General features: G+C 42.1%; 1 protein-coding gene across 1 annotated transcript; it reads left to right on the plus strand.

Moving 5' to 3' along the window:
- The first annotated feature begins 490 nt into the window (after positions 1 to 490).
- Positions 491 to 15,735, plus strand: LOC148534808 (fragile X messenger ribonucleoprotein 1-like). Its single transcript, XM_088465735.1, has 4 exons — positions 491 to 846; positions 11,985 to 12,037; positions 15,401 to 15,494; positions 15,616 to 15,735. The coding sequence occupies exons 1-4, from the start codon at positions 796 to 798 to the stop codon at positions 15,733 to 15,735; spliced, it is 318 nt and encodes a 105-aa protein (XP_088321861.1). The 5' UTR covers positions 491 to 795.
- Positions 15,736 to 16,234: the final 499 nt, after the last annotated feature.

Genomic DNA, 16,234 nt, shown 5'->3' on the forward strand with positions numbered 1-16,234 from the left:
TGTACCAAGTCTTCTAAAGAGGACAAGTTGAGGCGTTGCTCACAGAAACCAAATTCCAGCTATAATTTTACAGAATGTACTAAAATGACAGCAATAAGTTGATTGGTTGCTATGGGCAAGTATGGACATCACACAAGATGGGAATCCGATCCAAGCACTGATTGCTATGGCATTGAGCCGATGACACAGATTGGTACATAAGTCATCATACAGCAACATTACAGTGGTGGACTCGGAGGGAAGGCAGGATATTCCCGACCCCATCCCTCGCGTTACTCATCTCCCGCCGCCAGACGCGCTCCTCAACCACACCCCTGTCTGCTCCTTCACCTCCATGGCAACCTCGGCAGAACTCGCCCTCCCCTTCAGTGACGTCAGCACAGGAAAGTCCGACATAGTACAGCTAAATAAATATATAACTGCAAAGAGTCTGCACAGCGATTGGCCTAGTCGAGAAACGCGACGTGTTGATTTGTTCCTGCTGCTGTCCGTCAACAGTGACGTCACGGCGCGAAGGGCTGCCGCCAAGTTAGGCTGCGCCCGCTGGATGTGTATGGGCGTGCTCGCAGCCGCGGCCTCCGTCACGTGATCGCGTTTTAATGTTTACATTCGAGGCGGGTGAGGGGAATCCTTTGCCAGACGGGGGCCCGTTTCGGTTTCATTTCCCGGGAGGAGGAGGCGGAGAGGGGACGGCCGGCGGGCCTCATGCTACGCTCCAACCACTGACAGGGGAGACCGAGGCCTGGAGGGACCGCCTTATCCGCCGCCAGTGACCAGGGCATCGCGCCGAGCAACATGGAGGAGCTGGTGGTGGAGGTGCGGGGTTCCAATGGAGCCTTCTACAAGGTGAGGCCTGTGATCCCCCGGGGGCAGCGTGTCCTCGCCGGAAAGTGTCTGGCGACAGGCCCTGGCTGAGGGCCTATGTCTGCGGATAATGACTTGCAAACTTCCCCTCCCACCATTCATACTGTCCTTCCCGTGTCTGCACAGGCCGGCAGCCGTGCTCTCCTCCACCTGCCGCCTGGCATCCCTGATCCCTAACCTCTACCGCCTGGCATCTCTGATCCCTATCCTCACTGAGCTGCCTCCTGGCATCCCTGATCCCTATCCTCTCCCGCCTGGCATCCCTGATCCCTATCCTTCTTACCCAGCTGCAGCCTTCCCTGTCACCTCCAATCTCACTATCACCTGTGATGAGTAACCCTCCCCCTTCTAGGATGTCCACATATATCCTGTCATCTCCATACTGGGCAGGGCATGATACAGAGACCCTCTGGAATTTTACTTTTATCTGCCAACATATGAATGTGAGGGCACATCCTGAATTAATTAATTTTGAATGAAATGGTGATGGTGCTGTTTAGTAAAGGATGAACTGTTACATTATGACACTGAATATCTGTGTTTATACTATTTCTCTCTAATGAACTGGGCACCTTGATGATCTAAAAAGAGTATGATTCCTATTGGATATTTTAAAAATCATACAAGTTCCTTGATATAAAGAAAAAGCGACACAGAAAACATTCATATAGAATTACTTTGATTTCCATTTATAACAATAACCACAATACTTTTATCATTAACCCTGTAACCACTGTCTTTCACTACATCATTTAGGGTTGTTTGTTTTAATATCCATTGCATTGTGACCAATATGCATTAGGTGAGCACCATCTACTTATTTATGTCATGATATAAATCCTATAGACTGTAAGCTTGCGAGCAGGGCCTTCCTACCTATATATCTTTCTGTTATTACTCAGTTTTATTCTGTTAATGTTCCACTTGTAAAGCGCAACGGAATATGCTGCGCTATATAAGAAACTTAACAAATAAATAAATTAATATTAAAAGTAATTTGTTTTGTATCAATTTGACACTTGTGTTTTTAGGGAGTAGTATACCCTTTGCTGAAAATAACAAAATTAGAAATCACATTGAACCTCTGAGACCTGTATAGGATCATTCTACCTGCTGTATTGTATATTTATATGGTTACATAACTTATTGTTGGCATTATTTTACAGTTCATTATATTTGGATCATGCCTGGCCAAATACTAGTAGTCATGTTGTTAAAAAGATATGCATATTGGCACCTGGTGCAGAGGGCATGATGGCCAAGCAAACCATTTGTGCTGTAATACAGAAATATCTTCCTTCTTGTAACTTGCAGCTTTTGCGAACACAAACAAATAGCTAGATAGCTAGTTGGAAAATAGGGTGGGGAAATATGTCAAGTCTACTAAAGACCAGAAAAGTTGCTATGGATACCTAATTAAAACCTCTATGCAATCCTGTCTATACCTTCTAAAATACTGCATATACCTTCTAAAATTGTCGCTATTTTGTGTAATGAGTCGCACAGTAAATAAATGCTTTCAGACTTTGAATGTGGTTCCAAAGCACAAAAAGTTATTATTCAATATAAAAACAGATGGTTACACGCTGTGATCTAAAGACAATTAGTGCAAATAAATCATACAGACCCAAGGTACAGTTGTTATATACGCACGCGCTCTGGGCCCAGATACCGGCATCAGCATTAGAAACCTCCGTCAACAGCACAGCAAGAAGACTCAAGTATGGGGTCAGAGAGCGCACATATATACTCTTACAGGGATAGGCAATACAATAGACAAGTTTGACATGATTTCATTGGTTCTTCTTAAATGTGCTTCTGTTACAGGATAGTTCATAGGTCAATTCGCATGGACACAAACAGCCTCTAACAACCCTTTGACCTTTTTCCCACTGCATGCTAATCTAAGCTGCTAACATTACAGAGTACATTTTAATGTTTTAACTCTCTATAGTCCATAGTTTGCAGACGCATGTTGCGATCTTCTCACCGATGATACCGGAAATCTGTGGAGACACAGTGGATCAGTACAACACCAAACACTGTCTGCTTACCATGTACTAAACCTTAGATATCAAATAACCTTTATTACGCAACATTAATAATTACTGCATAAACCTTGGATATTACACTTTAATGCTAGGGAACCTTTTATGTAAGTGTGCAGTGTGTAAGTATTGGGGAATTGGGAAAAGACGCTAGTTAGCGTTGTGCGACTATGTGTTTTGTGGAGTACACCATGGTACGTGTTTTGCAGGGATAATCATTTTATATGTTTTAATGACTGTCTGTATTTACATGGTGAGTACTTTTTAACTTCTTTCTATTGCGTGGGAAACGCACAACGCTAGATAATAGCATCGCCGTATGTACTTATAATGGCGAGTTTCACTAAAATGGCGCTGGACGGCCAGTCGCAAAATGGCGTCTCATTGCCATTCGCAAAATGGCGTCGCCCGATCTAATTTTAAACCGATCTTGTCTCAGGCAATTATCCGGCTTTGACATTGCTCATAGCAAATCAGCTTCTACCTATTACTTTATAGAATCTGCTTGATTATATGTTAGCTAGACTTTGGTTGTTATGGGTAACTTTTCCACTTTTTTGGAGACTTAATACATCTCCCCCATAGTGGTGATATTAACTAATTTTAATTGAGTGCAGGCAGTTGCTGTGAATGGCTGTTAATTTACATGAAATAAGATATTCCTGTGTTGTTATCTTATTAATCGCTCGGCTGCATGGGGTACACTAACATAGACTTGAATAAACTGTAGGATATTGGTTAGTATGGGAGGGGGGCATAGGGCTTGCAAGTGTAAGCAGTGGTTGTTATTGGTGATTGCATATTGTGAGGGTACATCCCGGTAAGTGCAGTCACCAGTGCATCCTTACCACAGGTGACAGGTTGTAATACTGTGCACATCTTTATTGCTTTATAATATAATTGTAGTCTTCATTCTAGCAAGCTGCACCTGTCACAACCTGTGCAGTTCCACTTTCCTGCCTGGTGCTCTGGTGTTTCTATCACACTGATTCAACTAACTGCTCGGTTTCAGCAGTTTGTGTGCTAGAAGCACCAGAGCAGATGGCGACACCCCAGGCAAGAAAGAGGAATTGCACAGGTTGTGACAGGTGCAGGGTGCTAGAATGAAGACTTTATTTGTATCATATCTCAAGAACTGTCTATCCGTTCTGCAAATTTCCCTTACCAAACTGCTAAGTCCTAACATTTGGCAATGACTACCAGTTTTCAGGTAAAGCAAAATAGAAGCTTAAGTTAGTGGATGAGTGGTTACTAAATTTGGTACAGGCTTAGAGTCGAGGCCAAATAAAAAGTTTGTTGGACAGTTTCAGAATAGCCTGGATCATCTATAATAAAAGTTGTTTCTTGACCATTCTATGCAAATTGGTTAAATGTAGCATCTGTTTGTCGCAATTTGGCAATTCACATATGTCTGGGTCAGTGGATCAGTGAAATGTTGGTTTTCACTGATTTGCCAATCCTCATCAAAATATGATTGTGATTTACAATCCGGTGACTCTTAACATGTAGAATTTCAGCGATACTCCGACGGATTGGCGAACATCGATAGCCGCTGGTCAGCATATCCGATCAGAAAATCTTTCGTTAGATGTATGGGGCCCTTAACTCCTATAGTGCTCTATTGCAGTGCGGTCCCAACCAACTTTGATGGACAGTATTATACAATTGCGTTAATAGGCACTACACAGAATTTATCACCTATCTGACTCTCTTCCTATATGATTCATAAACCATATTTTTTTTAATGTATTGTGCATTGTCAGTATAAGTGGGAATTACCATATTTGTACATATAATTCATGCGAGCTAAAATTTATTATACATTCCACAGGCAATATTGATTAGTTTACCACTATGATACTAAAGGAAAAAAAAAAATAGACTATATACCACATTCAGTGACTGCTGTTTCATGTTCTCTGTATTTTAGATTACAGCCAAACCAAAAATGCAAAGATGCTTTATGGAAATTAAATAATGTTAAACCTGATAATACACACAGGGCCTGATTCAGAGTTGGGAATAGAGAGCGAGATAGCACTTAACTGTGTACCTGGACAAACCATGTTGCAATGCAAGGGTGTAAATACAAATTTGTATTTTTTTTGCATGTAGGGTAAATACTGGCTGCTTTTACATGTAGCCCACAAATACTGCACAGCTTTATTATTACTCTACAATTTAGATGTCAGTTTGGACATTTCGCTCCCAAATCTAAATCTCTTTGCACATTTTAAATCTGCCCCACCTGCAGTGCAGCATGGTTTCACCAAGATGATCAGTTAAGAGAGACATCTCTCTCTATTCCCAACTCTGAATCAGGCCCACAGTTGTAAGCGAAGGCTTCGCAACCATAGTCACAGTGAAAGTTACACCGACGCAAGGAGAATTTAACATGGCTACTATTTATTTGCTGATTTTAGTAGAGTAAAAATACCACAGTGATTGTGACGTGCAATAGTTTCAGCACCCTGTCATACCCCTTTTACACCAAAGTCCCAGGTCTGACTAGGGGTATGGAACACGTTTCCGACCCGGGACAGACCCACTTTTACACCGCGGTACCGTTTACATCGGAGCCGGGTCAGCACTGACCTGGCTATCTGGTGCAGGTGAGCAGCGCTTCTTACCCTCCCTCCCCCTCTGCGGCCCTCTTACCTTACTCCGCAGCAGTCCGGAGGGTGGATGGGGTGCGCTGCTCCGTTCTGGTAGGCCCTGCAGTGGACTCTTGGAGATGATGTAATCTCCAAGCACCACTGAATCCGGCCAATCGGCCGGCATGCGGCACAACACAGGTCACGACTTTTACACTGGAGGCTGACATGGGAACGACCCGTGCTCAACCCTGCAAGCCAGCCGGGTCGGATCCCTGGGTCACTGGACCGGGTTGATCAGTTTACCCTGACAAAAATCTTGGGTTGATGCATGTTCACGTTCAATCCGGAATTTTTAAGTCTGTGTAAAAGGGGTATTAGTCAGTACTTTGAAACACTGCCTTTAGTAAAAATCACAGCTTCCAAACAGCTTAAGTTAAAGGTTTTCTTTTTTTTTTCTTTTCTTACTTGAGGTTTTTTTTCCCTACTGTACCTTGTAGCAATATTATTAGGTCTGTATATTTGAAATCTTCCCATGTATTTTGAATAATGCTCAGGTATTGACACTGTGACGGTCACTCTCAAACCTTAATATTTTAATTCCTGTAAGTACTTGATGATTGATTTTAAGGTATGTTTTGAAATAATGTCTTGTCAAAAGTATCCAACCTAGCTTGTAGGGTTTGTTCATATAAGTTGTATAAATTATTTTATCCACACGGACAGTATTTTCCATTCCACGTCCTGCTGCACAATCACAAACCCATGGGCAAAGTGGTTGTGGTGAAAAAGTTCACGTTTTGTTTCATCAGTCTACAGCACAGTATCCATAAGATTTCTGCCTCATGTAAATTGTTTGTATACCTTTTTGAACTTTGACTTTTTGTTAAATTCGTAGGAAAGGTTTCCTCCTACACTTCCATGCAGCTCATATTTGTGGTAAGCAATGCTGTATCGTGGGCCACTGTTCTGGTGTTGGCTGAACCTCTCTAATTAGGGGGTCTATGCACTGCCCCGATTATTATGTATTCATCCGTTTTTAATGAAAATATCCTGGCTATGTACCAAGGGTAACTCGTAGGGACAGCTGTTGCGGTAACCGCTGTACCCACAAGTTCTATCCCCGGCATTTAGGAGAAGTCTTTCACACATGCGCACAGTGTCAGTTTTCGGGACTGGCCAGGGTCTGCGAGAGAGAGATCGAAAGATCTCTCTCCTGCCCCTAGAGCCCCCATAGGCTCACAGTAGCTTTGCTTTTTGGAGTTTAGTACATAGGAGACAAATCGGGTTTCTCAAATTACGTGCTATAGCGCATATTTACGCGCTACAGGCTGTTGGGGACCCAATTTTTAAAACTAAGTGGGTCCCGCAGGATGCGCTGTCTGCAGCCAATCGTCGCCAGCGTCCTCACAACCAATAGCCACCGGAGGAGTTTCCTGATTTAGTCCCCGCAACTCCCCTAATCTCTAGGCAGCTCCGACCAGCCAGTCACCAGGACTGCCAGGCTCCGCCCACTCCCCGGAAGAAGAAGCAGCAGCAGCGCCTCCAGCCAATCACTCGCTACCTGTTTCCCCAGCCAATCACTGGCTTTGTCTCTTCAGCCAGTCGCAGCCTGCAGTGTCTTCCTCCTCCTCTCTGAGCCCGCCAGCGCAGCGCGTCGATCAGCTGGTCTCTTTCCTCCAGCTCAGGTCGGTCTCCTGCGGTGCCTCTGCATCCTCCGCGCTGACCTCAGTGGCCGCTGCAGAGACTGTTCCGACTCACCCAGTGCTGTGCAGCCACCCTCCTCCTCCGCCAAAGGTAAGTGCTGCCCTCTGTCTCTGCCCCATGATGTGTATGGGTAGCGAACCACCATGACACCCCATGCCTGCCTACACTCCCCTGCCTTGCATCTGTGTCCGGAGAGACGGTTAGGCTTATGACTGTGACCCTGTATAGTAGGGATGTGTTAATGTGTGTGTCACCTGTGCCTGCAGTGCCTTAGAGCCTACCCCCAGTACTGCCTGTCCCTAAGCACCTGCTTGCCCCAGCTACTATCTATCCATACCCCCTCCCCCCAGTACTGCCAAAGCTTCTATCTACCATTACCACTTCCCTACTCCTAACCTAACCCTACCCTTGCCCCCCAGCCTGCCCAGCTGCTATACCCCAACTGCTATCTTTCCCCAGCTTTGTACCATAATATGTGATGGGACCCAGAAAAAGAGGAATAGGACCCCGAGTTTTTAAAGTGAGGGGTCCCTGGGACCCACTAATTTTTTCGCTCACCACGATCACTGCAAATCGTTGTCCCCATTAACAGTAATCGGGACTGCGATCAGAAGTGCTAATTAGCACTTTGCCGGAAATTTCTGTGAAATCTCCTGTATTGTGCTTTTAGTACACAGGCACAATACATAAAATTATGCAGAAACTTAGTGTTTTTGAGTGATACATGGTTTCCCCTTTGCTTTTATGACCAGTCTAAACTCCGATTCCTGTGCATCAGGCAGAGTTTTTAAAAATTCCAGAAGGTTTACTGTAGTGAAATAGTTTATGGTTTATATTTTCTACCAACAAAAGTATTTAAGACTTGGACACCAGAAAAAAAAAAGTGGTATAGAAACAGTTCACATACTTGAATGTGTACGTAAATGTCCTTATTAAGATTATTAATCTTATCTGCCTCCTTAATTAATACATGATGGCCCTTGTATGTGTAATGTGTATACTTACTTTCTGATTGATCAAATACTGTACATCAAACCACATGCCTTTTGAGCTATCTCATCTGTCAGAAGCTACTCATTTATTTGTCTGGTTATGATGGTTTCCCAAACTGCAACTTTTGGATCTTTCCTATTCTAAAAATCAGTCTGCGGCAGTTTCTAAAACTTGCTTTTGTAGTAGCTTTGCCTCTAGTAATTTGGTGGCTTACTAAACAGCCAGGTAAAACACCAAAACCTGAAGCTTAGCAAAACAGTTTAGTAAATTTCTGCCAAAGAGTCAGTCATTGTGTGTGTGTGTGTGCACATACAGCCGTGGCCAAAAGTTTTGAGAATGACATAAGTATTGGTTTTCACAAAGTTTGCTGCTTCAGTGGATTTAGACCTTTTTGTCAGATGTTACTAGGGTATACTGTAAAATTACAAGCATTTCATAAGTGTCAAAGGCTTTTATTGACAATTACATTAAGTTTATGCAGAGAGTCAATATTTGCAGCATCCTGAGGCCATTCATGTGCGGGGTTGCTTCTCACCCAAGGGAGTAGGTTCACTCACAATTTTGCCTAAGAACACAGCCATGAATAAAGAATGGTACCAAAACATCCTCCAAGAGCAACTTCTTTGGTGACAAAATGCCTTTTCCAGCCAGGGCCATCTCTTCCATTGGGCTTGCTGGAAAGTTGCACTAGGGGCCCGCCAACCCGCCCCCCTGCAGCCGCAGTCAGTTAGTAAATTTGTGATATTTTTATAAGCCTGCCGCTGGTGCTCTGTATTCTGACCTCAGTCCCAGTTTCACTTCATCCGCCGGCTTCAGACCAGTCAGACAGAGTGTCTCTGCATGTGTGGGAGGTCTGCTGGGCATGCAGGAGGGTTTAATTTTATTGACCATTTAATTTTTTTGTCCTGTGAATGGGTGGGTAGGGGCCCCAGTGCATTGCTTTGCCCAGGGCCCACACTGCTGTTAAGACAACCCTGTTTCCAGCATGATGGAGCACCTTGCCATAAGGCAAATGTGGTCACTAAGTAAAGCATCCGGAGACCATTCATTTGCTTCTCAGCCAAGGGAGTAGGTTCACTCACAATTTTGCCTAAGAACATAACCATGAATAATGAATGGTACCAAAACAACCTCCAAGAGCAACCCAACCATCCAAGAACAGTTTGGTGACAAACAATACCTTTTCCAGCATGATGGAGCACCTTGCCGTGATGCAAAAGTAATAACTATTTGGTACAGGGAACAAAACATCAAAATTTTGGGTCCATGGCCAGGAAACTCCCCAGACCTTAATCCCATTGAGAACTTGTGGTCAATCCTCAAGAGGCGGGTGGACAAACAAAATTCCACAAAATCTGTCATACTCCAAGCAGTGATTAGGCAAGAATGGGCGGCCATCAGTCAGTATGGGGCCCAGAAGTTGATAGACAGCATGCCAGGGCGAATTGCAGAGGTCTTGAAAAAGAAGGGTCAACACTGCAGATATTGACTCTGCATAAACTTAATGTAATTGTCAATAAAAGTCTTTGACACTTATGAAATGATTGTAATATTACTTAAGTATACCATAATAACATCTGACAAAAAGGTCTAAAAACACTGAAGCAGCAATCTTTGTGAAAACCAATACTTGTGTCACTCTCAAATCTTTTGGCCACAGCTTTATGTATGTATGTAGGCTGTCAGAATCCCAACATTGGCATCCTGACAGGGCTAACATACAGACACTTGTTGTTCGGTATGTTAACAATCTCCCTACCCTAACTCTCCCTCTTTGGTGCCTAACCCTAACACCCCTCCCTTCCCCCACAACCTAATACTCCCTCCTTAGTGCCTAGCCCTCCCCTTAGTGCCTACCCTTAACCCCTCACCGACCCCCATCCCGCTACTTACATTCGGTATCCCGGTGGTCGGGAGGTGTAGGGATTCCGCCAATAAATATAAATATAAATATATATATATATATATATATATATCTATCACAGTCAGGTCCATAAATATTGGGACATTGACAGAATTTTCATATTTTGTCCTCTATTCACCACCACAATGGCTTTGAAATGAAACAAACAAGATGTGATTTAACTGCAGACTTTCAGATTTAATTTGAGGGTAATTACATCCAAATCAGGTGAACGGTGTAGGAATTACAACAGTTTCTATATGTGCCTCCCACTTTTTAAGGGGCCAACAGTAATGGGACAAACTAAACAATCCTAAATCTAACTTTCACTTTTTAATACTTTGTTGCAAATCCTTTGCAGGCAATTACAGCCTGAAGTCTGGAACGCATAGACATCACCAGACGCTGGGTTTCATCCCTGGTGATGCTCTGCCAGGCCTCTACTGCAAATGTATTCAGTTCTTGCTTGTTCTTGGGGCATTTTCCCTTCAGTTTTGTCTTCATCAAGTGAAATGCATGCTCAATCGGATTCAGGTCAGGGGATTGACTTGGCCATTGCCAATTGCAGTCACATCATCAATAAATACAAGGGAACCATTGGCAGCCATACATGCCCACGCCATGACACTACCACCACCATGCTTCACTGATGAGGTGGTATGTTTTGGATCATGAGCAGTTCCTTTCCTTCTCTTCTCTTCCCATCACTCTGGTACAAGTTGATCTTTGTCTCATCTGTCAATAGGATGTTGTTCTAGAACTGTAATGGCTTTTTAGATGTTGTTTGGCAAACTCTAATCTGGTCTTCCTGTTTTGAAGGCTCACCAATTGTTTACATCTTGTGGTGAACCCTCTATATTCACTCTTGTGAAGTCTTCTCTTGATTGTTGACTTTGACACATATACATCTACCTCCTGGAGAGTGTCCTTGATTTGGCCAACTGTTGTGAAAGGGTTTTTCTTCACCAGGGAAATAATTATTTTGTCATCCACCACAGTTGTTTTCCGTGGTCTTCCGGGTCTTTTGGTGTTGCTGAACTCTCCGGTGCGTTCTTTCTTTTTAAGAATGTTCCAAACAGTTGATTTGGCCACACCTAATGTTTTTGCTATCTCTCTGATGGGTTTGTTTTGATTTTTCAGCCTAATGATGACTTGCTTCACTGATAGTGACAGCTCTTTGGATCTCATATTGAGAGTTGACAGCAACTGATTCCAAATGCAAATGTCACACCTAAAATCAACTCCAGACCTTTTACCTGCTTAATTGATAATGAAATAACGAGGGAATAGCCCACACCTGTCCATGAAATAGCTTTAGAGTTGATAGTCCCATTACTTTTGGCCCCTTAAAAAGTGGGAGGCACATATTGAAGCAGTTGTAATTCCTACACCGTTCACCCGATTTGGATGTAATTACCCTCCAATTAAATCTGAAAGTCTGCAGTCAAAGCACATCTTGTTTGTTTCATATCAAAACCATTGTGGTGGTGAATAGAGGCCAAAATCTGAAAATTCTGTCAATGTCCCAATATTTATGCACCTGACTGTGTGTGTGTGTGTTATGGAGGAGGTACATTTAACTCTATCAGTAAGCCTACTGGAAAATACTGCTGGCAAATTTGTATAGCCTACATTGGCTGATAAATAAGCTGTAGTGTTGAACATGTTTATTACTATACTCTTATGGTAACATTTACATGCACGTACTGTACATGAATAACTTTTTCTGTTGGGTGTATTCTGTATTTTAGATTTTAGTGGTAGTTTCACATTACAATTTGTTTCATGTGTTTTGTGAATGCTACAATCTATTTTTTTCTTAATGGACCTATTTTAGCCAAATAATTCTTTAGACTTAATTTCCTTCTCTTATAGGCATTTGTAAAAGATGTCCATGAGGATTCCATAACTGTTACTTTTGAGAATAAGTAAGTACCCGGTTTCATGGTAATCAATGCCAGAATTAGAATTGCATCATGTTTTTATCCTTACGTAAAATTTCTAACTTTCATGTGCATTTATGCATTTCATTACCAAGCATATTTTCAGTTTTATTACATAACTTCAGGACATGTTTGAGCTTAAAAAAAATATATATATATATCAGTGCTATACCTTATTTAGTAATAAAAACCAATGAATTGTTGTTAAGTTATCCTATAATGTTACTAAAAGGATTCCCTTACTCATACGTGAATGTTTTTTCATATGTTTGTGTGTCTGAACACCAGTAGTTTTGTGTGATTGGCCTGTGGCAAATAGATGTCTACCTTGGACACACATTGGTGACCAAGTTAGATGGTTCTGATTGCTCAGGGCTTAAGCTGGGTACACACTTTGTGACCTCTTGCAGTATATATCGCTCCAACACCAATCTGAATGATGTATTGTGCAGATCGCATAATGTGTACGCCTGATCACGCATGCCCGCGGGTCGTTCATCACATTGTCCCATCTGATGTCCTGCACAGCAGATGTGACAATGCAATGACGCCATGCTACTAAATGCAGCATGAAACGACACATTGTGCCGTCGTGCACTGCATCGTGCAGTGTATTTGAACAGTGCTATGTATTGTGCTGTCGCTGGGTACACTCATCAGGTAGTGTGTACCCAGCTTTAGGCTGAGCAACAGGATCACAGAGTGACCAATTGGTGCAGTTAACTGATGGTTGAACACACCAGCAGATTTTTTTTCATCTGCCTGTATTTGGTAAGGTGCGTACACACATCGATTTTTTTTTTTTTTTTTTGAACGATTTAACTATAACGACGTCGTTAGCGTTAAATCGTTTGTAAAATCGTTCAACTTTTTAAGGTGAATGATCGTTCATGTGCGTTCACGTTTGTAGTTCATCGTCCATTCTGACTGTCCTACAAACGAATTTCGTTCAGAAAATCGTTCATGTTGTACAGGATAAATGATGAATGATTTCCATTCACTGTATGCGTGATTAAAAAAATGTTCATCGTTCGTGAAAATCGTTCAGTAATTTAGTAACCAACGATTTTTAGTGAACGATTTTCATTCACTTTTTCAAGGGATAATCCGACCGAAAATCGTTCATTAAAATCGTTGGTTAATAACATCGTTGTGTGTGTATGCACCTTTTAGTCCTGATTTTATTTTGTTCAGATTTTTGGCCATTTTGGCTCTCCCATGCAGTGGGGCTCATCTGGTTTAAAATTACCAAATTGGCCATACATATTATCACTTGTGTATTAATATAATTATTTTTTGGATATCCCATATTTGATTTAAATACTCGTAACAGTGTAATGGTACCTCTATATTGTGACTGTAAGCTGGGTACACACTTTGCAGATCAGATAAAAGCTTGTAGCAATTATCAGATCAGTGTGCACCATGTACACACATTGAGCTATATTAGCCCTCCTGATCATACCGTTGCTGTGGTGTTTGAAAACAACTAATCTTTCTGCATGCACCACTCAACTGATAATTGCATAGGTGTGTACCCAGCATTAGTTATTACTGTGTATTTGGTATTCTAAATCCGCTTTGCCACTTCAAAAACATATAAACCTATTATTTCCAAATATGCTTTAAGCTAAAATACAATTCAGTGCAAGGGCCACATTAAGGTATCTGCAGTGTTACCTAAAGTATATTTGTGAAGCCAATTTGGTGATGATGTGCTGCTGCTGTTTGTGACTCAAAGCAACGCTGTATCAAAAGACTGCAGCATGTTTGCAATAAGTACAAACTTGTGTGATGCTGGGTACACACTAGCCGACATATCAGCTGTTGATTGGCCGATATATCATGGGCATGGCTGTGTACCAGCAATATGTCTGTGGACAACGTCATTCACAGACATATCATGTTGGCTGTCAGCAGAGGCCGCCGGTGATTGACAGCTGATCTGGATGAGCACATGTTGTGAAGTCAATCACGACACATCGGGCCGACGAATGGTAAGTGTGTATGCACTTAACCAATTGTCAGATAGGACGTCCGTCGTTCTAATGCACTTAGCATTAGGAATATGATCACCAAGTGATTTACGGGCTCTTTTAATCTGGGTACCTCAAAGTGACGTACGTGTATATATGTGTGTGAAATATATATATATATATATATAATTATATTATATTTTACACCAGATTTTTCTACCTGGCAACCAGATTATCCAGGGAGGCAGGACCCACTTTTAGTTAATGAGCAGGTCCATCCCACAGGACGTGCTATGATCTAGCTGTGTTCACTGTGCTGGGTGCCCGCTCCGCAGCCAATTATCCCTTGCATTGTCTCCCCAGTCAATTGTAATGCCGCCTGCAGTATATTCCTCTCTCACTGCCCGCCAGCATGCCTCTCTATATAAATCCAACAGCTCTTCAGCAGCGCCTCTGCATCCTCCTCCTCGGGCTCTGCACCCCTTCCCTGTCAGCCACCCTATGACCCTCCTGGCTGCAGCATCAGCGTTGTTGCTGCCAGGACCCTCCAACTGCCTGCGCTGCATCCCTCACTCCTTGAGCCAGCTCTCCACACACAGAAAGCCAGAGGTGGACACTGCCCAGACCAGAAGGGAGCTGGAAGCTCTACACACAGGTGCCGAAGGACAAGCTGAGGCTGCAGCTCATGCTGAGCTCCCAGCAGGAAGGAGGAGATAAATACTGCCCTCAGTACTGCGTGCCCCTAACCCCCTACTCATCATCCCACATGTGTATGAATGTGGTCATACTGTGTGGCATACTAGGTATGTTGCACAGTATGACCCAAATACATAGTATGTCACACAGTATGACCCAAGTACAATGTATTTGGGTCATACTGTGTGGCATACAATGTATTTGGGTCATACTGTGTGGCAAACGAGGGTGTGGCATAATAGGAATTGGAGGCAGGTATGGGCATGTGGCAAAATCTGATGTCCATTATGTCCATGTGGGGAGGTCGAGGGGCATTGAAGGGTCACGTGTGGTGGTTTATACAAGTTTTTATATATACTCTAAATAATCAGCCAATTTATTAAAAACACAACTACCGTACCCAGTTTTGTAGCACAGTAAACTGGAAGAACACTAGAATTAAAGCTCGAGAAATCTTATTTAGGCTGTTTACCTACTAGTGTTTAAAAAAAAAAAAAAAAAACTGCATGTGACGCCTCATGTGAAATGCGATCGCGTTTGACATGCTGTAGTAATTGTGATTCATCTATTGAACCCAATACTTTTTGTATTAAGATTATTTTTCAAAGCCCAGTTACTATGCATAATATTGCAATGAAATACAATGGAAGATTATAATGGACTTGTGTTTTTGCAGCTGGCAACCAGAGAGACAGATACCATTCCAAGATGTAAGGTTTCCGCCACCTTCAGGTTATAATAAGGATATAAACGAAAGTGATGAAGTTGAGGTAAGTAGTTACTGTAGTAGTCCAGTCTTTCTGACCTTTCTCGTCCCCATCCCTATATTGTTCTAAAACCCTGTAATGGATAATAAACTATTCTTTTTTATATTTTTCATTTATTCTCTAGTTTTTGAGGGTGAAAGGCGAAGATGATTTCATGGTAGGTTGTGAGGAATGCCAGTTTACTAAAAGCATTTTTTCTACAGGAAATCGTATTCCCTATATTGCACATCATTATTGTATTTGAGCTGTACACAGTTCTGATATTATTGGGTCAACAACATGCTTGAAAGTTTGGTGTCTTGATTTAGGAGGTAAATGTTTTCATAGTGTTAATCTTCACTAATAGGACTTAATATCTGAAACATCACCTGGTATCTGTCCATTTACTGCGAGTGTTACAATGCATGACCTACAGTAACTTGGGATATTGATTAGACTAGCTTTGCATGTATAGTTTCTCTCTAATCAAACTAGCCTATTTTGACCAAATGTAATAAAACTTTATGGGATGTTATCGGATATTAAAGGGAAACTATTTTCGTTGACATTTCTCTATCCTGTGGTTAAAATATTAAATTTTTAGCTAACTCAAAGCTAAGACTACAAACTTCTAGGTGTTTTTTTTTTTTTTTTTATCTGGTATTACCCTATTGACAAGTGTATGTTGTGTAATGCCTATCTGTTTTGTAGCTGTTGCTTTTGTCCCCATTAAAGATCCTTGAAGATATGTTGGAAGTTCTTTG

This window comes from Taudactylus pleione, unplaced genomic scaffold (assembly GCF_031769625.1).
Source record: "Taudactylus pleione unplaced genomic scaffold, aTauple2 ptg000064l, whole genome shotgun sequence".
Classification (NCBI taxonomy): Eukaryota; Metazoa; Chordata; class Amphibia; order Anura; family Myobatrachidae; genus Taudactylus; species Taudactylus pleione.